General features: G+C 32.4%; 2 protein-coding genes across 2 annotated transcripts in view; one reads left to right on the top strand and one right to left on the bottom strand.

The window, feature by feature from the left end:
* LOC148618388 (ubiquitin carboxyl-terminal hydrolase 39-like) overlaps positions 1-11442 on the bottom strand; it is a 38129-nt gene extending 26687 nt beyond the window's left edge. The window contains exons 1-5 of the mRNA XM_088577268.1: positions 10834-11442; positions 10505-10568; positions 2000-2094; positions 1181-1317; positions 512-608 (exon numbers count right to left, since the gene is read on the bottom strand). Coding sequence (XP_088433394.1) covers positions 512-608; positions 1181-1317; positions 2000-2094; positions 10505-10568; positions 10834-11404 — 964 coding nt within the window. The 5' untranslated portion in view covers positions 11405-11442. The remainder of the gene's footprint in view (positions 1-511; positions 609-1180; positions 1318-1999; positions 2095-10504; positions 10569-10833) is intronic.
* Positions 11443-11652: 210 nt separating this feature from the next.
* LOC148618387 (UPF0561 protein C2orf68 homolog) lies at positions 11653-23548 on the top strand. The gene is made up of 4 exons (XM_088577274.1): positions 11653-11810; positions 21410-21522; positions 22742-22815; positions 23112-23548. Exons 1-4 carry the CDS (start codon positions 11737-11739, stop codon positions 23250-23252), a joined length of 402 nt encoding a protein of 133 aa, XP_088433400.1. The 5' UTR covers positions 11653-11736; the 3' UTR covers positions 23253-23548.
* The last annotated feature ends 380 nt before the right edge of the window (positions 23549-23928 follow it).

The following is a 23928-nucleotide window of genomic DNA, read 5'->3' as shown; positions in this document are numbered from 1 at the left end:
CTTGATTTGTATTTTATGACACTCAACTTATTGGAGGGCAACACACAATACCTCACCATTTTGTGAAACAGAGTATAAAAAGAAATTAATATTCTCCAATGAGTAACTTTAACATTTGTCTTTGTCCAGTTACAGCAAAATTGTTTCAAAGTTTATGAGGTGAATCAAATGTAGTAAATTTTGCATGATACTAGTATTAAAATTGTACTAATCATAGACACATGAGAAGTATCATTAAACCAAGTGACAATGCCAAAATGTATAGAAATTAAAATCACCTGAATATTAAAGATTGAGAAAGAAATTATAAACAGTAAAGGACAAAATGTCAAACCATCTCAATGTCAAATCTACTCTTTACCATGATAGGGACAACTTTTTATGACAAACTTCAAAACAGATGTTTTCTTCATAATGTAACAGTATGTTTGATGTACTAATGATTGCAGGAAGAGTTAATATAATCAGTCTGATTTCAAGACGTTAAAGTTCTTGATAAATGTTCACCAACCTGGCAAGTAGGTGGTTTTGTCATAGGCTATAGACATCTTATTATTACTGTCCAGTTGTCTGATGTGCTGTGTGGTAAATGTTGGGTTGAGTACATACTACAAAATAATAAGAAAAAATGACACAAGGTTCAAGATCCTACCATGTCCTAAATTAGAACATACTGATGACCATTACCAGAACATATACCATGGTATGAAATAGAAATCCTTGGACCAGGAAGATTCCTCCAATCAGGGACCTGGATATAATATGCATAATTCCAAATCACGCAATATGTAAAGGGCAAAGTAATTGACAAAACAAAAAATATGCACGGCTAAATGGTAGAACTAATAATTCTCATACATGTATCTTTTCAATTTTTAGAATGCTGTATTAAAATATTAATTTTTCTCATTTTTGTTTCTAATTCCTTTACTTTTTAGGTCACAAAGGACCTCCAGTATCAATCTTCTTTATTCATCAGGAACTTAGTATTCAAATTTCACGTTTATTAACTAATACATGTACTTAAATTATTAAACAAAAACCAAATGTCTCAGACAATAACAATGACAGCAGCATACTATAATACAATCACAAGCTATTATAGTTGTATAAACTTAACCTGGAAAAGAAAATAACTTTAATAGGAGTGTAAATCATTCTTGTGATTATTTAAACTTACAATGATATCTTCCAGTGATGAATCAATAATCTGATAATTATCTGGTATACAGTAAAACTTCTGTGTTTGTAGATTAAGGAAAACATGATGACTGTCTTGAACACTGTGTGTGTAAGCATGAGACATTTTACCTCTACCTGGCAGGACAAAAAACAATGAAACAGGATTCAATTTACATGTAACATCTCCAGTTCATATGAAAACAGTAAACTAGAAATATAACTTAGGGAGTCTAAACTATCCATCAAGTTAATGAGGAGTCAATAACAAACTATCCATCAAGTTAATACTCAATTTTCTGAGACATTCAAAAATAATTGTGTTATTGTGGTAGCATATCTTGGTGAAGTACATGTATGAAGTACTCTTTGCACACATGGTTATTGATTAGATGTCCAAAAATGTTTAAAAGTTGTATTCCTTATACAGTTGTGGCTATAAACATCTAAATAATGAACATCAGATTCCCAGAAACTGTACTATATGTACTAACAAACAATCATTCATACAGAAAATACGACAATCGACCTATGAAAACTGAAAAGTCAAGTCTTGGAAAGTGTGCATTAAACTTTGTGATTTTGAGAAAAATTTCACATTAATTACATTAAAAATCCAGAATACAAATTCTGATATTGCTGTAATAAAAACATCACAATAATTTCTAAATATACAGTATATACAAATTCTAACTCATCTTCATTAAATTTTAGCATAATCATACACTGTCAATGGCTAATTAATTATTTAAAAAAAGTATCTACCCAACTTTCCATTTCATGATTGTCATTTTTTTTGTGTCAGTTTTAATTATCTCACCTTGAAAGTATTTTCCACAGACTAAACAAGCATAAACATTGATGTGTGACAAAGAAACAGAACAAAGCTTCTCAAAGTCAAAATCTAGGACAGACCTGAAATTAATAGCAACCTAGTTACCAGTAGTTAATTGGCAGCAATTCTCACAAGAATATTAAAAAATGCTACATTTATATACCTAATCTTATATCAAAATATAACAGATACCAATGGTATAGAAAAGGATAAAAGATGAAAGGGCTATCATAGCTCATTGCAGTGATAGTGTTTAAATTACCTCCAAAATAAGGCTTGTTTCCCTAATGAAATTTTCTTAATTTGTAAAAAAAAAATGGCTAAAAAATTATTCCAACTCAGATGAATTATTTCCCCATTGATAGGCAAGGTGCAGGATATAAAATGTTGTCTGTCATATTGCCTGGGACAAGTGAAATTTAATATTCTGACATGTAAAAGGTACATAGTTCTTGCCTAAAAAAAAACATTTTTTTTTAATTTTCAACATGCAATTACCAAAGGACAACCTAGAGTTCTATTTGGGTAAGTAGAACTTTCAACAAGTTGCCCTATAGAACATGTTTCAAAGAGTTTTAACATAATACCCTGTATTCTATCTAACATTACATTAATTGTTTATAACTTGTCTTTCTCTTGATAGATTTGTTTTGTTTGTTTGTTGGGGTTTAACGTCCGAGCAGCAATATTTCAGCTATATTCAGACGATTCTCTTGATAGATATAAGATTTATAATTTTAACTACATATCAAGGTTTTGTACCATTATTCCTAATTTCCCAATTAAAAGAAGATAGGGGTCGTTTTGAAGAAAAAATTACAATATCACTGCATTATTTTTTTCAAAATAACCCTTGACAGTAAATACATTTTTTACTAGTGTTAGTGTTTAGTGATGCCTGAAGTTTATAATCCAATCAATACAAAAATTGCCATTATTTAACTCTTTCATAACTTTGACCAACTGTCTATTTGACTGTACAAAATATACTTTCTGTCAACCTGGCAATATCTTAATGGTAGATTAACCTAGGTACTATAATGAGCTCTGTTGGTATTATTCATTGATTGTTCAATCAAGATTCAAATTTACAGATAAAAAAAATCAAAGGTCAAAATATGTATGGAACAGTGCAAAAATTTTTTCAAAAATGCAATTAAAAGTTGTTATCATTTTTTTTACAGGACTAGCTGAAGGTTTTTAACACATGTATAAAGGATACCGATTTATTGTCATGCAAGGCCTTATCATCGACCATATTTCTGATAAAAGTTCTTTAATGCTGTTGTGATTCAGGATTCCAACACTGCAAGTAACATTTCACTGGCATCTACCAGTAGCAGGTTAAAGATTTTGACTGAAGTTTTAAGTGGAATAATATCAATGATTTGGTAATCAGTCCATTTTGTTTTGTCAGTTGAGCTTGGTGTGACATTGTTAGATGCTCTACAATAATCAGGGTGTTACGTAATCTTTCCAATTTATATCATAACAGGTTTGAGTATAGAAGGCATCTGTTTAGATTAGCATTTTATTCTACACTGAAGTGCATTAGCAATTTACATGGCATATATAACAAGTAATCTCTGAAATCCTGGTGGTGCTTTTTAAACAATAGAATATCACTGGTAAATGTTTATCATCAGTTCATGGGTGTATCAAGTTTTACCAGTAAACTGTTGATTATTAATTCCATAAATGTCTTATGTAGGGGTTGTCAATTTTTTCAGTCTGATGCCTGGGACATGGTCCTGAATAAAAATCAGCATTTGACACTAACTTTTCTAACTATGCAGCCCACTGGGCTATTTGATAGATTAATTAGGTAGTCCTCAGAATAATATTGCGGTCCTGGTATTAGGACTAATAAAATTTCAAGAATAAATTTAAGTAGCCCAAAGGACTACCAATTAAAATTTCAAGGTAGTTCTCTCTCAAATTAGGAAGGCACAGGACTACTGGAACACTGAAAATTGTTATTCCTTTGGTCCCTTACTTTCTTGTTGTTTTCAGTTGTGTCTCAATCACTTCGAGAGAAATGTAATACACATCCTTGATGGATCGATATGCAAATTATTAGTTCTGAGTCACTTGGGTGTTTCCATAATTACAAATGTAATATGCCAAGCAGTGTAGAGACATTGACCAATAGTATGTTAATCTGAGAGTTGGTTTTAATGTCACACGAAGTGGGTGAAACAGCCAAAAAAAAAGAAAGCAAATAGCAAAATGCCAAGAAATATATTGGCTTCCAGGCAAATTAATTTCAATGCCCAGCAGGTAAATTCCCCTTATTGTCACATGTCCTAAGAACTTACCATTTGTGCGGAGATCCCCTAAAACTTCAAGAGAAAAATGAGGACCAGTTGTTATGTGCAATTAGGGCTGTAACAACACACCAACCTCACGATAGGATATGTATCGTGATAGTAGGGTGACGATATGATTCATTTCAATATGATACACAACAGTATGTTGTCCTATATATTTTCTTCATATGTATTTCTTTCTTGTATGTGTTATTTTGGTTGTTTTATTTTCTTTGTTGTGTTTGTCTGTTTTCCATGTCTGGTCTTTGTCCTTGGATTATGTTCTTTTGATTTCCACTAGAATCTTGGTTCCCTTGATTACTCCTTCAATATTCAACAGATTTAAAAATGATGATTTTTTTTAAAGCCAGGTTTCATTCTTAGATTCGATAACCTTGATCTAAACAAAGACTAATGGATTTTTCGTCACAAGACATGTCCTATTTTACTATTTGCATAGTATTTCATCAATCATTTGAAAAAAAAGTTATATTTTGATCTGTATTGTATCATAGCGAAGCATCAGTCAAATGTATCATATCATGACCAAAAGTATTATGATACATCAATATCGCAATATTTCATCCTTATGTGCAATACACTGGTTTTGCTAAAGAACTATATCATGTGGCAGTTGTAGTGTAGGGCCTTCTTTTTGTCCTTAAACAAATGGGAAATAATTGGTCAGGTTTGGGTTTAAACATTTCAAAAAGCTCTGGACTAAAGACAAAATTTCTCCATTCCTGATAACAAGTCCTTGTAAATTGACTCATCCATGAAAAGCTTGAATGGTCTATCTCACTGGTAATTAGTTTTTAAGTTAGAATTTAGAATGTAGTACATGCCAAGTGGGAACAAAGTTCCCTGGAAAGTGAAAGACTTAATAGAAAAAAGAATGGATATTGTGAAATGCAACAAATGCACAAGCATGTAACCTAAATCCAAAATGTTAAAAACTTCCAAGATAAACTAAAGGTTTTAACAAGTGTAACCACACCTTTAAGTAAGCTATCTCCAAGATCAAATCAGCACAACCTGGATTTCTGGTAGGGAACTATTTCAACTAACGCTTAATTTTCCAAAGACAGCTTGTTCAGGCTCATGCAGGAATTGGTTTATGACATCACACATAACAAGATATTAGGGTATACAAGAGGCTTTTTCAAATGCTCACTAATTTTTTAGATAAACTAACATTTCTGATGAGAAATAGTTTTGAATGATAACAACTTATAAGTTCCTCAGACATCATGTTTGTATTTTAACTATGAAATGTAAAATAACCATGAATAAACCATCTAAATTCTAAAAAATTTTGTTGAATACAGTCTTACTTGTGTTGCATTTGGTGCCCAGCTAAAAACCCACAGGGTCTGGACAGCTAATGAGCTAAACAGTGAATGTTGACTCTTGAGGTGGGGGGAGTATGGCAGGAGAGTGGGATTTAAAATAGCTAGTTAATTGATTTGGCTAATGGACTAATTGGTGTAGAAATTAAGGTTTGTCACTGTCCTGTCAAACGATATTGGGTTTGATCCTCAGTGGCAGAGGTATAATTTTGCAAGTCCAATCATGCTCTCCCGTTACAGTGGCAGATCCAGAGTGGGGTTGCAGGGGGTTGGTACCCCCCCTTTTCTTAGAAAATATGCCCTTTCCATGTGTAAAATTGTCAAAAAATGGCATAAATTGTCCTAGCACCCCACTTTTTCTGAGGAACCTCTGCTGACACCCCCCTTTTCAAAGTGTCTGGATCTTGCCCTGCGTTACAGTATCAAATGGCAGACATAAAACACCATTTAGTCAGTGCTCTAAAATTTCATAAATATACAGACAATAACCTGCAAAACTTAAAATAAAACCTTCTACACTACGGCTAACAACTATTTTGACGATTCCCTTTTCCCACGGTGGGTGTGAGCAATGGAGGACAATTTGTGTCCACCCTTGGACACGTTGCCACCGGCCCACGGTGGACACGTGGTTGGTCGCTGTCCATGTTGCCCTAGCATTCTGGTGGGCAATTTTAAATCTTGTTTCGTTTTAACAGGAATCGGAGTTAAAAACTCATTCTTACATAATAATTATTACGGTCCTGTTGTATTATAAGAAGCGTATCTAATTGTATGAACTATCGGTAACAATATTTCACAGGCGTCAATAGAGCTTCTTTATAATTGACAGTTATCAATTACCTGTGGGCGGGATTAAAGCAGAGAAGTCTGAGCATTTGCCAACAAATGGAATAAATAAGGAAATCGTGGTAACCTTTGATAGATGCCATTTGATCTTTTTAATTGACAGTTAAGCAATTAACGGTAGCAGCAGGTTTTAATACAGTGCAGCCCTATCACTTGTCAAAAAATAAATTGTGTTATAGAAGAATTTTTTGATTTAATGTTAATCAAGTGTTGCTTGTTGGATTAGAATATATTCAGAAATACTGAATAGTTCAACATAACTTATATGAATTTGGAAACAACAACTAATCTTGTAAGATGAATTCTGAGAAAAATACTTTAACAACCATGTGATGGAAAAAGTGCACCCTCCTTTTGCTTATATTTAAAATTCTTAGAGAAAATCAGCTAAGATTGGATGTGCAGTCCCTTTGAAAGATGAATCTATTGACAACAGCATCCCCTTTTACGGCACTGCATTATTTTGCTATGAATTTCTCACGGTGGCTAAAGATGCAGGTGTTCTATCTTGGACCTTTGATTGACAGGTAATCAATTAACTAAAATGTCAATGGTGTGTTTTAAGTAAAGATGCAATAATGTTGATTGACAGGTAATAAATTATAGGAATATTGAGGGTGTGGTTTAAAGTATTGTGAAATGAAACTGGACAGTTAACCAGCGCGTATTAGCTAACGACACTTACATGTACCTTAGAAGACGTATTCATGTAGGTGATTTAATCATGATTAGAACTTGGTGTACGTGTGTACTAAGATTGAGGAGTAATAATAATAATAATAATTTTTTTTGTTGTCATCAACCGTAAAGAAAATAAACAAGATATACGATGAGTGCAACCTTCATGAAATTCGATAATAAAATCGAAATGACTGTGGGCTGGTATTACAAATTTTAAATGTTAAAATTTGAATAATACTCTCTACTATGATTAATTTAATATGTATCCATTTCAATAACTACAAGTGAAAGGCAAAATAACGCAAAAATACGAAATTTTCAAACTCAATTTTGTCCCGTATTAGTATTGAAATATATTGGAAATTTTCAGAAAAAGGGCCTACTAAGTCAGCACACCAGTGTAAATAAAGATACCAATTAGTTTAATTTATTCTATATATAGTTAGTCGTAAAATTCATACTAGAAGAATTTATTTTATTTTATCAGATTATATATACCTTGGGGATTCTAACACTATTTTATAAGGGATTTTTAATGGTGAAATTTTGATTTTAAAATATAATTTTGGATGTCCAAAATACGCTTCTGTAATCATAAAACATTAAATTCGGTTTCTTTTTATTTTTAAATCTAAATAATATTAAACAATTCCTTCTCGTTTATTAGCAGTTAATCCACCACTTCCTGTATATTGGCTGCTGAGTGTGACACGCTCAGGTATTAAGTAGTGACATAACACGGATAATACTGATTTGACTAATTAAGTTAACGTTGTAAACCATTGATTAATTTTATTTCTAAGTGGCTATGATATGAAAATCACAAATACTTTACAAGATTATTACCTTTAGTAAAAAGAAAAAAATACTTGTATTGAGCATGATTTTACAAGAACACTGAACATTAAATTATTGAAATAAAAATATGATTGCCCTTGTGTCATTCACCTATTTGTATATTCATAAACTAACAATGGATATTTTGAAAATGAAAGTAATAATGTTTTTGGAATAAAGTTTCAGAAGATTCTAAAAAAATACGAGATTTCAAAATAAAACACTTTAATAAAAGAAATCCATTTTCGAAGTGCATTTCGATTAATAACTTGATATGCAATTATTTTCGGGAATTACATGTAAATTAATTTTAATTGAAAAGTCTGACTTGTAAAATGAAAAGTTATGATTTAACATCAATGGTATGAAAAATTTAAGAAAGCATAATTATACATTTCTATATGTCTCTTAAAGTTACATGTTTTTTTAATGACGGCGTTGAATTTTAAATACTTTCAAGTATTATTACTCTTCTTATTATCTATGTAAGTAAGGCACGTTGTTCGTCGATCGACAATTCTTGCAGTGTCAACGAAATGTCAATTTACCTCATATGATGCTGAAAACACAGGGACACACCTTTTGGTCGTTGATATTACAAAGGCGTTTATCAAATTTGCATAAGAAATCAACACACTCAAAGCATTCTAATAGTTATTGGTTTAAAATACTTTGTTCTTTTTTAAGAATTATTACGTAAGAAACCTTTTTGCAACTACTCGATTTTCTTGAACATTTTAATTTACAATTTGTATGCTACTGTTATTATATAATAATGGAACTAATCATAGTCAAAATTGTTGAACTAAGTGAAGAAAAAAAGAAACGGAAGAAATATGTCGTTCAATTGTCTATGGTGCGCTAAATCTAAAAGAACTAACTGCATATTCAACTTAAAAGGAGAAATTTTCACCCATCACTATAGTTGGCTAACATGTGCTTGGATAATATGCGGTTAAATCTGTTGCCATTTGAAAACTCATGAAGTACGCGGTTCCATAATTCTGGATCATATATTATCTTCCAACGATGGCCCCGTGCAGGTCCGGGTGTTAAAAGAATAGGCCTGCAGCAGCGCTAAGCTTGTCGTAAAAGGCGACTAAATAGTGCTCAGAACTCTAGCTGGGGGCTAGGGCGCTCTGCCCACAGAGCAACTGGGATGTGTGCCCCAGGTGGTGGAATGGGGTACCCCTGGCGTGCTGCATGCTTGGGTTGTCAGGCTATAATATGGAAAACCCGACCGCAAACCATAGTGGTGCATCATGTTGGGAAAGATGCCACGTTCCTCGCACGTTAAAGAACCCTACTGTGGTATTCTCCCGGAGTAGGAACCATAGGGCTCTGCCACAGGAGGCTAAATTGCCCGACCCTACCCACCTCTCCTTATTTCCAGTGGCAATCTAAATTTGTCGACCCCATTGTCCTTGTGTCCCATCCCTTTTTCATTTCATCACCATTTCATGTTCATTTTATCATCAATTTCATGTTCATCGTCTGAATATAGCTGAAATATTGCTGCTCGGACATTAAACCGCAACAAACAAACAGACAAACAAACTTCTAACGATGCTTCCCGCTTTCAAATTTTGTTGAAATGACACGATATCGAAATTGGTTATTTATAGACCATAAGTTAAAGTTGCACGTGTCTGCTTCAAATCCGTTCTTTCACGTAGGAAATACAACTGCGTTAAATAGATTGTCAGTAAAATAAGGAGTTCGCAAATACTCAATTTTCTTGAACATTGTAATTTACAATTCATAACAATCTGGTGACAGGTCAGGTGTACAATATTATTACATGAAACATGTAGCAACTGGAAATGATAAAATTAAGGCCTTATGAATTTCTTTAAAAATTATATCAACTTTGGTTTCAGATTAATCCAGGTTTACATTTTGATGATACCAAATAATGGTAGACTTAAGTACGATGTGGGCCGTAAGAAATAGAAAAAATGAAAAATAAAAACAAAACAAAAAAAACAAAAAAAAACGAGAGTTTAAAGCATCCTATTCATATAAAAACCTAATTATATTAATTCCTAAGTAAACACCTGGTGGTTTCACAATTTTGGCTTGAGGCCAATTATACGTGAAAGAAAACTGATTCTCACTGTCAAGGTAATGATTGACACATTGTTCTATTATTAGTCAACTATTTGAACATTGTAATAAAATTGCCGATCATGGATTAAATCCAATCAAAATGTTATCATGCATCCACCGGATACCATGGGCGTGGACACTATACTGTCCACCTGACACAGTGGGCTCGTGGACATCTGTCCACCGTGGGCATTAAGGGTGGGCAAAGCCTGGACAACTTGATTTGTCCACCGTGGGAGATTTCCATCGTCAAAATGGTCGTTAGCTGTAGTGTATTTGACTTTCCATCGGTATTAGAAATCTAGAGTTCTAGGGCTAGTAATAGTAAGTAATAATAAATGAGAGTTTACAGCTACCTGTTTATAGTGTCAAGGTAAGGGCAAATTCGACTTCTGTCAACTTTTGGATCTTGCACTGCCTCTGTGAATAAAAATGTATAATAGATTCATAAAATTTCTAGAACCTTTATTTTTAACAAAACTTCAAAACCAACAAGTAATTATCCTTTATCTACAACATTTCTCAAAATTCAAATTGTATAAATAAAGAAAACATGAATTCTTAAATTAATCAAATAAAAAAAGGACATACTTTACTGCCTCTGCATAAGAAGTCATGAACACACAAAATAACAATACAGAGAAGACCATGACTAAAAAATTCAATATGATTTCTAAGACAGTACCAATTTCATCGTCAATGTCATCCTCCTCAATTTTAACCTTTTCCTTTTGCTTCGATTTCTTTTCAGGTGACTTTGATTCTCTTTTCTTTTCCTTTTTATCTTTCTTCTCCTTATCTTTTTTCTTCTCCTTGGAAGAAACTGGATTGCTATCCTTTTGGTTTTTATATGCTTTTTCAATGGCAATGCTATCAGCTGTTTTACTCTTGTCATTTGCATTGCCCTTCCTTTTGCTATCAAAATCGTCCTCTAATAGATCCTCAACATATTTCTGTTCATCAATATCTGGTTTGCTCTTTTCATCTGAATCAATGTTTTGGGAAGTTCCAACCTCTGATTTTACTTTTGTAGGTGACAGGTTTTCAGTTTTCGTTATATTTTCTACAACATCGGTTGCTGCCACAGTTTTAACATCACTACTGATTGATTCATCTACCTTTGGTTTCTTAGATTTTTTAAGGATGGCTTTTAACGGATTATCATCTTCTTCATGTGTGATTGTTGGTTCGTGAGACCGTTTCAAAATGCTCCTTTTTGAGGATTTCCCTTTTGTTGGTGATTCGTTCGACGCCATGCCGGCATATGTATGTTGATTTCGTCATCAGATTCAGTTGACCCATTCTAATAGCTGGACCGTTCCCGGATGAGTCATTATATTCAAATAAAAGACAAAATACAGTCCCGTGTTTTTAATAGATTAATTGAATAAAAATATGCATATAAAACATTAGCAAAACTTCACACAGAACCCTGTCTCTGAAATTCATAATAAGCCAAATCAGTAAAACCATAAATTGCAACTGAGTTGTTACCGACATTGTACTTAGGTTTTATCCACCTACCCCAAATATTAGTGACGATTGCACAGGAAGTAGCAAGTTTATTCTATATTCTATCTGCTTAAAAATGTCAAATAACAAAACTAAAATTAATATGGAGCACGGTTTTATGAAAAGTATAATTAGAAACCAAGTAGACAGGTTTGATTATTTTAAATAGACAATAGACAATTTTATTTGCACAGTACAATGTAATAAATACATTTTAAACTAAATTTATGACCATGGTGCGACATAGTCCGAATTTCCTCTGACCCTGCAACCCTCCTCTTTTTAATTTGGATATTGATATGTCGGGATGGTGTCAGAACGATGTGCCATACAAAAAGTTCGAGATTCAGCGGTTACGGCAGAGTATCGCCCTTCACACGCTTCTTACGACTTTCATGTTAAAATCGTGTAGGTGATGCATACCTAGTGACTAGTGGCTAGTTCGATTCGGGATTAATTTTTCTTTCTGCTGATGTAAGTTTTGTCATCAAATCTCGGTAAAAAGAAGTTTGACAGCCTTAACCTAGGGTCAGCAGCCATTTACTTTCGATTTCCAACTTTGAGTGAAACAAGCAAGATTTGGTTGTATGCAAATGAGATTCTGTCATGCACAAATGGTCACGTGAGATCAACTAACACTGCCTTCTTTGTGTGACTAAACAAGCGTGTGTACTGGAACAACATTGAGTCGATAAGTCTGAAGTGGGACACTGGTAGATTTGAAATCGAGGTGGTAAATGAAAGAGGTCATTGTATATTTGATGGACGCAAATTTCAATGTGACTTTTAACAGTAGTTTTAGTAAGTTTCACTTAATTTTTCATTAATTTTATCCCTTGCCCCCCATCACTTTGTAATTCTGTTCCCACAATTTTATTCCCAAAAATTGAACCAAATTATGCCACATGCATTTTTTTTTTGTAAAAGCAAATCCATCAAAATGGTGGCTGATGTCTTTATATTTTTCATTTCATTAGCACACCACACCAGCCTATTTATACCCCACTGGACATATATATCTTATCAAGGAACAGGTGCAGAAACTAAGAGCCATAAGATTTCTTCATATGAAATTTATGAGGACATAACACAAATGGATGGTGTATGTGTTTGTCATTGAGTTAAAAATAATCTTATTTTTTTTCCAGTGTAACTATGAAGAAATGAATTAGGAATGGGAAAAAAGTGAGGGGGTGTCTTGTCAAAAATGCAATATATTCATGTATTGGAAATGTTATGTGAAATCAATGAATGATTCAAGTCCATAAACAGTTCTGTTTAATTGTGTACATTTAGCATGATCACTGGAAATAACAACTTTTCAATGAACTGCTTTTTGCTTCAGGTATCAAAGAAGGTTGTGCTACCATTCTCCTGGCATCACCAGAATATGTGATTAAAAAGCATTAGAGAGACATCCTGTTAGAAACATATTCTGAAAAAAAAATATGTTTAATTGCATATGATGAGGCACACTGCATATCAGAATGGTATGTTGTATATAGTGACAAAAAGAAATGTATGCAGTACAGTTAGAAATCTACATGAATGTCTTGTTGATGTACATAAAATGACAATTACAACATGTGACATTACTAGCAAATTTGTATATATTTTAATAAAAGCAAACCCACAGTGTACTGGTAGCTGCCTCCCATGTGTAATAACTTATGTTTTACATGTAAAAGGGCATTTTTTGTAAAGGGTTACTGTTTGAGCTGACACACATTGTTTATTTACTTTTTTTTTACATTACACAATAAAAACCATATTTAATTTTACAGGTGATTAGATTTTAGAGAGGACCATAGAAAAGTTTGAATTATTCAAAGTAAAATAGATTCCACAATTCTCAATCTAACTGCAGCTTCAACCAAAGACATAAGGACATATCTGTTGTATTGGAGCTAAGTGAGGCATCTGATGTGTCAGTTTTATGGAACAATTAAAAGTTATATATACTTGTACATGTACATTTGTATATCTGCAAATTGAAACAACTAATATTTGTGTTGACTTTCAAATCCTAAAATCACAATGTTTTTTGTACAGAATGATGTTTTTGGCATTGCTGCACAAAAATGATTTGTGAAATGGACCATGTCTTATGTTTTATTATTCTGTCTTTGTTCAATCTCTGAAGCATCGACCATTTTATTAGCAAGGGGCAAGTGATCTTTTAAAAATGTTCCAAATCCTGAAAGGAATATTTTACTCCTCCATTGAAAAGTAGAATAATAATGATTCTATGTTTCCCCAATTACTAAACAAGGCATTTTTTTTCAAAATGAAATATTGATTTCAGTTGCTTCTGAATTAAAACTAAATTTTTGTGTTTGTGCAACAAAAATTTCTTATCTGACATCAAATCCCTGCCCCCTAAATCCTACAAGAATATTGTCACTGGAAGATGTAACTAAGTTTACTAGTGTATAAACATGTTTTATTTATGATGCATGCACATAGTAATAGAGACAAGTGCAACATTTTGTTTAAACATGTAGGTACTCATGTAAATTCCAAATAAACTTTTAATTAAATAATGTGAATGTTATAACTTTCACCATAACATACATAGGTGAAGAACACAACAAATCATTTGGACACAATATTGCACGTTTTGAAATTCAATACAAGTATAAAGGTCTGCTTTAGAGTGCATTCATGGATCACTTTGTACTTCATTATCTAAAAAAATATGATTTGTTAGGGCGTGGCTTCCTTTATAATTTGAAAACTGTAAAAGATATTTGAAATCTAATTGAAAAACGCAGGCAAGGATTTTGATGTGACTTCTACAAAATTTTTCAAACCAAACCAGAAATAAACAAGTATTTTTCCTCTTTATTTCTGGAATCAAGGGGAAAAATACTTGTTTAGGGCCCTTTATTCTTACTTGGCTTAAGTCACAACCCAAACAATCAATCCAAGTCTGTTTATTGTGGTATAGAATATTGTGAATATCATAGGCATTGCTATACTTTTATTAGAGTTGTATTGTTAATTCAATGAATTTCTTGTTTTAGGACCCATTTATGCCCCCAATTCTAACCTCCAAAATCTATACCAACCTTCCTGTTGTAGTTTGCAACCTTGTTGTAAAATTTATAAAGATCAACCAACTAATACTCAAATTTTCACAAAAACCAAGTGTCTCCAGATGACCACAACAAATCTAAACCAATATGCGAGTGAACAATTTTTGGGGTCGTTTAAATATTTGAGATAATTTGATTCAGACCTGTGAATACATGTAGATATCTTTTATTGTGACCAAAGAGTATAATTTGGAATTTATGTCCTCATCTATGGTAACCTGTTAGGACTTACATGTAGTCAACAGAACCACACTGGTATTCAGTTGTAAGAATCAACCATACGTTCATATGAGGTAGTACGTATATGTATTACTGATAGTTTTAATAAAATGCAAAGAGATATGGCTGTTTTTTTCTGAAAATAATATTAATCTTTAACTTAGGTTGAAAATCCTCTGAAACTGCGACCCTCTTTTTATTTGGATATCCCAACTCAACATACTCATAACTAATTAAAAAAGAGGAGATTTGCAGGATCAGAGGAAATTTGAATGGTCTTCAGGTAGTTGCAAGTACTACATTTTTGTGTAGAAAGTCAGACATGAACATAATGAAACAAAAAAGCTTAAATATGCTATATATAAATCCATGCAGAGAAGTTTGGTAGTGAAAGAAAAAATATTTCACAAGCTTAATATAAGTTGGTTCCCTAAGCCCTCTCTTCCCCATAGAATCTAAACAAAAAAAAACCAAGAAAGAGGTATACAGACATCCAGTTCATCACAAGTTACACTGCCAGATAAAATCTCACATTGAAATAACATTATGATAAACTTCAATATATTAAGAATCTAAGCAATTGAAGATTAAAAATAAGTGCAAAACAAATTTATAAACTGCTATTTAAAAGCAATTTAAATTCTAGTAGAAAATGTATCTGATTGCCTTCTGCCCCCCCCCCCCCACACACACACACACCCCAATGCATTTCCAATATTTTAATAACCTGCTCGAAAATTGAGTTTAAACAGTTGAATTAGGGTATTCTAAGGATGGGGTGCCACATGTAATATTTTACACATCTAAAAAATTCACAGTTCAACCAAAAGTAATTGTACATTGGATCCAACCACGTGTTTTCATATGTTGTTCCAGTACACACGCTTGTTTTGACACACAAAGAAGGAGGTGTTTGTTGATCTCACGTGACCATCTGTGCATGACGGAATCTCATTTGCATACGACCAAATCTCGCTTGTGTCACTCAAAGTTGGAAATCGAAAGTAAATGGCTGCTGACCCTGGGTCAAGGCTTTCAAACTTCTTTTTACCGAGATTTGATGACAAATAGCCGATAAACTTACATCAGCATAAAGAAAAATTAATCCCGAATCGAACTAGGTATGCATCACCTACACGATTTTAACATTGAAGTCATAAGAAGTGTGTGAAGGGCGATACTCCGCCGTACCGCTGAATCTCCAACTTTTTGTATGGCACATCGTTCTGACCCCAACCCGACATATCAATATCCAAATAAAAAAGAGGAGGGTTGCAGGGTCAGAGGAAATTCGGATTAGTTGCGACAGTGGTGTAAATCTGATCAAAACAGATTAATCTACAGTTTAAACATTATATATTGATATAATTTCTGTTACATTAAATTGACTTTCGATTCCAATATTCATTGATGAATTTGATAGTTATTTTTAGTATTTCTAAAGAGCTACTGTTTAATATATATGCTATATCTCTCGGTGTGAGGCAAGGTTTTGCTGATGAAGAAATTAAATTATGGCTGTCCAATTTCATTCTGTATTGATTTCTTTGCGGTCTGTAGTGGGTGCACACCGAGAAAGAGTAATCGAGGGAACCAAGGTTATAGCGGTAATCAAAAGAATGTAATCCAGGGACAAAGACCAGACATGGAAAACAGACACACACAACAAAGAACATAAAGTAACTAAAATCATACATACAAAGTAACAAAAGTAAATGAGCTACTCGGACTCCACTAAAAACTGGGAGCATGGACCAGGTGCACCTGAAAATGAAGAAATGATATTCATCCTCTATGTTCCCACTATCACATGATTTACAAATATATTTTTTTTTTCTGTAGTTTTGTACTGTCCCCTTTCTATTTCTAGTGCATGTGCAATCAAACGAAATTTACTAATGATAGACCTTTCTATTTTAGATTTATATAAATCAGTATATGGGGGTCTTTTAGATTGAATAAATATTTTATGGAAAAATGAGAGTTTTTCACTCATAGCTAGTGAGCCTACTAAATTTTGCTTAAATTGATAGTGTAGTCTTTGTGTGATTCATTTGATATAAAATCTTAGGTTATAAAGTTGTAAGTTAAGATGACAGAACCCTAATTTATTTAGTATATTTTTTTACATGGAACATCCACAAGTTGTTTTTAACTTCTCTGAACATTTTGTAAACTAGTGTATCTGGGGAATTAAGGATATGGTATAAAAATTTAATCGTATTCAATTGAACTTTTAGATGTAGAGATGTTCTATTCAGTTCTACTAAGCATGCAATGTTTGTAGTTTAACTATTTACTCCAAGGATTTCTTTTATGAATTTCAAATGTAAGTGTTGATATTGGCCAGAGTCACTGAAAGATTTTCCAGCTCCCCAGACCTCACTCCCATAAAGAATGACAGGTACACACATATATAACCAAAGTGTCAAATAACTTTTCAAGTAAATTACAAGGAACATCTATAGAGATGACTTTTTTTCTTTTAAACCAGGCCTTTCTTCCCTTCTCCATTAGGTTATTTTTTTAATAGATTCAAATTACCATTGTAGTTAAATGTAATCCCCAGGTACAAAATGTAGCAGCAAGATTTTACTGTTTCTTGCATAATTTTATCAATACTAAAGTGGTTGAGAAAACTTTTACCATTTGAATTGAATATTATTATTTTTGATTTTTTGAATTTGGAGTTTGTTGAGGATGTTTCCCAGATTGTGAGTCATTTGGATCATTTGTAGGTGTATACTTCCCCCATGGTGGTCCTTGTGAAATATTCATTGATGACTTCAGATATTTAACAATAGCCAGGATTCCTTTTTGTTTGTTGAGGTGTGCACTGTCATAAAACATATTGTCTGATGGATTAAACGAACGAAGAAGGGTTATCTTACCTACTTGTATATTAAGACTGGCTTCTTTGATAGTTTTGTTTGCTTCTTCAATTTTAGAGTAAGGTATGTCTTTTCTCTTCAAGTTTGGCAATACAAATATTTGTGTTTCGGGCCAGGAATTGGACATATATTCAAAAAGTCCTTTGCATTCCTTGTGTTTTACTCTGTTCCCATGTAAATACCTAGGTCCTATGTGGAGTAGTACTCTCTTGGGATCAGGAATAGGATTGCCTGATTTTTGCATACATGTATATTCAAGACAAACTTGTGCCCTGCCACGAATATAACGCTTTAGTGTTGATTCATTTGGTGAAAACTTACGAGTGTCGATTTTCTGTAGAATCGAGTCACTTAATATTAATGTATCTATGCATCCTTTACCAATTTTTACTCTGGGTTTAGCACCATTTTCATGATTTTCAGGAGATTTTGTTTCTACAATTGGAGGTATAAAGCTGTTTTCTTTATTAAGAATTTCTTTTAACTGTGTGAATGAGTCATCTTGGGATTCTGGATGTTGAGATATTTTTGAGAGTGCTTCAGCTTGGTTTTTTTTGCATTCATTCAGTCATTATCCAGTATATTGGCTTTTGTATGCAGAGAATCAAGTGCTATGTTTGGTGTTTAATGATGTTTTCAAGCGAATCAATTAGTGCTTTCACTTGTTGTGTTATCTATTTCATATGATTTCCTATGAGGGTGGTCATATGAACTTTTTCATCTTCAGCTTCATGTTTAAGGTCAGTTACTATTTCAACAAGACTGGTAAGTGTTTGGTTGATAGCTGCAAGCATTGTAGTTACACAAGATGTTACTGGTACCAGTTCACATACCAAAGTTCCTGTACCCAAATCACTATGTCGTCAATTTTTCTATCATTATCAGTAATTTTACACTGAAACTTGGTCCTAAAGTTCTGAATGATGTTTTAAATCAACTGAACTTCAAACTAGTTGAAGACATGTATGATATTTTCAATTGCAAACTCAGTCGATATCATGTTCTCAAAAGTCCAAAATGTGTAACTGTAAACAGATGTTACCATACCAACTAATAATTGACTATTTCTCAGTTTCCAGTCCCAATTTTACGTTCCTCTGAAATCATTCAGAAGTTAAAACTTCACTTAAAGACTTTGGATAACGTTTTGAAAGATTTGATATTGTTCGAAAAAAGAAATGTCTGAATTCCGTATTATTGTACTGTAGCATGAATCTCTGTACCAGCATATATTGGTTACAATCAAGAATGAAAATGAAAGTCTCTTAAATAAAATCTGATGCAATTCTAATTTATCACTCTTGAATGTTTTAATGATATTATGGTATTCTAATGTGAAATATATAATAAAGTTGTATAAATATCAAAAGTTACGGACTTTGATTTTGGGTACAGGAATTTCAGGTTACACATTTCGGTATTTTTGAAAACTGAAAATCAAATAAAAATCACAATCAAAAAGCATTTTAAAAATCATTAATTCTAGCCTAGATACATGAGGTCTATCATTTTGTAAATGTGTCCAATTATCAGCTGGAAATATCACGTAATAATGAAGAAATCAAATAAAGAGAACACCTTGTTATGTAATAAAAATATATCATTTTAAAGAAGTTTCTTTAATCTTTTAAATGGTAGTAAATTCATATTGTTAAACAAACAGAAAGACACAAAGATTAACAGCTTACTGGAAAATGAAAATTTTGTATTTCTTTCACAAGACATAGGTACATTCATATAATCATCGTTCTATTGTTTTTTCAAAGCACACTTATTAAAAAACGGCCATTGCCATTCAGCAGATTTTTTTCCTTCATTTGATATTAATTTCATTTTAATAAATGCAATATTTTTCATAAAAATTCAATGACAAATCATACTTTAAAAACCTTTAAAAAAATGATTTTTTTTCTCTTATTTGTCTGAAAAGACCTACTTTTGAAATGGAAAATATTTATATTTCTTTTATTTTAAATAAATAAAAAATATATGTTGCTATCTCCAATCTTTTATCATTAATTTGGGACATCACACAGCAAAATCCATTCAGTGGTTTTTACACCCTTAGCAACTTTACCCTATTTTCAACAGAGAAATTTGAGAAAAATAAACAGCCAAATAGCAACAGCAGTGTTCTATAGATTATTACAAATGATTTCTTCCTCTAATATACACTCCCTGTACTAGATTAGTACTGGTCAGAGAGTAGATCTCGCTGTTTTTAGATAGAAGCAATTCTCGCCAATCTGCTCATCAAAATATTTTTCCTCAATGAAAATCATTGAATGATTGCTCATTTTTTTTAGCAAAATGTCAGTGATCTGTTTGACATATTTTCTTGAATTTTTGGCATGGAATAGTTTCATAGGAGAGGACAAAAAATAGGTTTGCAAGAATTTCCTGCTGGCAAGAGCTACTCCTTGACCAGTTATTGTGTAATATTTTTTCCACAGTGGCCAGATTTTAAAGGGGGGATTGTGATCAAGCTGGAGTATTTTAACCCTGCTGCATTTTTTGTGTCTGTCCCAAGTCAGGGATTTCTGGCTTCTGTATGTCTTGGTTCGTTGGTTTTACATTTAGTTTATTTTAATGTTACTTGAGTATATTATATATTATATAACTCTTTCACTGTACCTGTAAATAATGTTTTGGGGACAGTTGCAGCCTGCCCTATGGTATGAGGGTTTCCTTGTTCAATGAAGACCAGTGGGTGACCTTGGGCTGACATTTTCATCCTAGTGGGGTTGTTGTCGCTTTGACATATACACCATACCTGTTCTTGTTAAATTAAGTTCAAATTTCCAAGTATACTGGGTTAACCCCTCTACAGTGGTTAAAATATTGAGCCTTCGACGAATGTAGCCTGGATATTCATCTATTAAACGTTAAAGAAAATTATTATGATTGTAAATACTGACCTACTTATTAAAATGTCTAAGAAAAACAAGGTCTTCGTGAGAAGTATTGGCAGGAAGAAGTACGAAATGTAATAAAATTACTTTATTAACAATAGAGTCAATATTAGAACAAATAAAAACAATAAACATAATTCAGAGGTTAAACAATGATACAGTGAAGATAACCTTTACAGATAAGTTTATTCAAATATTTTTCCAGAAAAAAGTATTCTGTTTAAACTTTCGAGCTTTATTACATTACATTACCATAAAAAACTAGGATGTTGAACACTTCTAGGGCAATTGATGCAAGCCTGACCCACTTCGTTTGTTTCCAGTTCATTTTCCTGCATGCTTATATCATATTATTATATTGTTGCAAAGATTTCATTTTAATGGAAGATTTGGTCTTTTTACTAGAGAATCCCTCTTTTGTTGACATTACCACACATCATTGTGATGTACATGTAGACAAGATTTTGTCTCATATTCAAATAATTTTACCTTTTATTGTAAATGTTCATTGACAAGAAAGACACATTATTCGGGCAACAGCCACACCACTCTTACTTATATTTTTATTAAAAAAAAGTTAGTGCAAGATGCATTGTTAACACATATATATACTTGGTCATATCTTTCAGAGACAACTATGACAAAGAGGTGAAGGCTAAGAAGCAGGATAAACCAAAATTTAATCAGAAACCAAAAAAGCCAAATATAGATGTATATGTGCCTCCAACACGACAGAAGAAAGGTTTGTAATATAAATGCCAAAAAAATGTGAGCTATTGCCATCACTTGGTATCCATCGTTGTCTTCTGTCATTGTTAATAATTTTTGTTAACTATTGTCCTCTGAAAATACTAGACAAATCATAACCAAACAAAATGTTCTTTAGGGTATTCTGCATAGAACTGGTGTGAGAATTTTTTATTTGACGAAAACATGGCTGCTGTTACTAGAGGTGAAAAATGACTTTAATTTTTTTTTAGTGTTTTCAGCCAATATCTTGAAAACTATGGTAGATGGAAAGAAACTTTTAATTGCTGAAATGTTCCTTATGATAAGGCCTACAAAAGTTTGTAGGGATTAAAGTTGTCAGACTACTCCTTGTTAGAGTTATTGCCCTTGAAAAGCGAAAAAAGATATTTTTAGCAGTTTTCAACCAACATCTTGTAAACTATGATAGATATAAAGAAACTTTCCCTTGATGATATGATCCTTATGAGAAGTCCTATCAAAGTCTTCCGAGTCAAAATTGTCAAACAACTCCTTTTTATACTTGATGCCCTCGGAAGGCAAAAATTTAACCAGGATAGTTAATGCCCTTGAAAGGCAAAAAATTAATTAGGTGAGCTTGTTTCACTAAACATGGCAGGATATCAATTAATGTTCCAGTAATGCCTTAGTTTTTAGTATACAATTACTCTAACATAATACATACCAATTAAAAGTTTAATCTGCAAATGTGATATAAGCCTTCATTCCCAGGGTGATTATTTAACACATTCGTAAGAATTGTTCTCAGATAAGTGATGGTGTAGGACTCAATTCTCCATTTTATACAATTGAAATCATTGCAACAAGGTTGAAACTAGAATTGTCATGAAGAAACCCCATAACATCAGTCTGAGATATATAATTTTACAAAGTTCATGCTATACTATTATACTCAAAACCTAAAATTCATTTGTATCAAAATCCCCTTAATAACTGATGCAAAATGTCTTTACCTTGAAGGCTTTTTATTATTTCCTGAAAGTTTCATTAAAATCCATATAGTGGTTTTAGAGGTGTAGCAGAACCGAAATAGGTTCAAATTTCAAAATTTAAATTGCTCACATCTCAATGTAACAAAAACCTTAATTCTTCATAGATGCCTATAGACCAGTTCCATCAAAAAATCAATTTGTAGTTTGGTATTCATTAGGAATTATGGATGATACATTTTAGTGTTTATCTTTGAAATTTAGATGAAAGATCAGAGCTATTCCAGTTAGAGTTTGAAGATAGAGAGGGCAATATTTCATCTCTGATTGTCTATCATGTTAGTTTGTATTATTTTTATTAGTAATTTTATTTTTATCAGTCATGAAGACATGAAGAGGCAAAACAAGAAAAAGAAATCTGAATATAATTTTCTGTAGAATGTTGAAGTTGAATGTCTTTTATTTTCTTTATCAGAACATAAGATAATTGTAGTATAAAATTGGTGCTTAAAAACATTAAACATGTACATTGTATTTCACATAAGAAATAGGCTTGATTTATGATATTATAAATTTAAATTGTTATTAATGGTAAATAATATGTACATGATTGACATGAATTATTATTTGGCAGGATGATAGACCACACATTCTGGCAAGGAAAATAGGAAATGATAAACATTTGACTCAGCCTTACATAGATGCACTTGAAGATAGAATCAAAGAAGAAATAGACAAACACAAAAAGGAACAACAAATACGAATACAAACATGAAAAATTTCATCCCAGAAATTTTCTTACCACCCATTCACCAATGCACCAGGTGATAGCTTCTACTGTGTATGACATTCAGTGTTGTGTTGATAAAGACAGCTGGTTTGTTGAGCTAGATAACTACATGTAAGGATTGTGGTAGGTGTTACTTCAACTTGAGTTCTGATGATTTTAAAGGCATGACATCATAACATGTGTAGCAATCATTTACATTATTTCCTCATTGTTTGATAGAAGAGACAATTACTGTTAAAAATCATTATGACAGAAATGAAGTAATAAATGTTAAAATTTTCCCTAATGTCTTTGTTGTCTTTATTGCATTAAAAATGATAAGTTTGTTTGATGGTAATTTGGTCTTCTTTAGACGTGATCATAATGCACTTCATCCCATGAAAGGACATAGATTAACCACTGTAGCTCTCCACTTCTTCTTGTCTTAGGCCAATGTCTTTATTTCTCCCCTTTTAAAGTTTACTTGTACTAATTCTTGAGAAATCAAAATCTGCTCATCATTTATGATACACCTACACCTTTTGTTCCAAAGTTCAAAAACTCTGAATTGAAATTTTAAAGGATCATCCTTTCATGAAGACAAATATTTTATGAAAAAAATTAAAATATACTTCAAATCCTTTTAGTATTATTGTACATCTGGACAGTGATATATAAGTCA

Source organism: Perna viridis, chromosome 4, assembly GCF_037379345.1.
Source record: "Perna viridis isolate PV_CMFRI_1.1 ecotype Kerala chromosome 4, ASM3737934v1, whole genome shotgun sequence".
Taxonomy (NCBI): domain Eukaryota; kingdom Metazoa; phylum Mollusca; class Bivalvia; order Mytilida; family Mytilidae; genus Perna; species Perna viridis.
Note: the sequence above shows the minus strand (reverse complement) of the source record. Positions and strands in the feature narration are given on the sequence as shown.

What these genes read in the sequence shown, in the direction of transcription:
- LOC148618387 (XM_088577274.1), top strand. Translation starts at nt 11,737, where the DNA reads ATGTCAAATAACAAAACTAAAATTAATATGGAGCACGGTTTTATGAAA. An exon ending in TCCAACACGACAGAAGAAAG is followed by an intron (nt 21,523 to 22,741) that starts GTTTGTAATATA and finishes TTTGAAATTTAG; the next exon opens with ATGAAAGATCAGAGCTATTC. An exon ending in CATCTCTGATTGTCTATCAT is followed by an intron (nt 22,816 to 23,111) that starts GTTAGTTTGTAT and finishes ATTATTTGGCAG; the next exon opens with GATGATAGACCACACATTCT.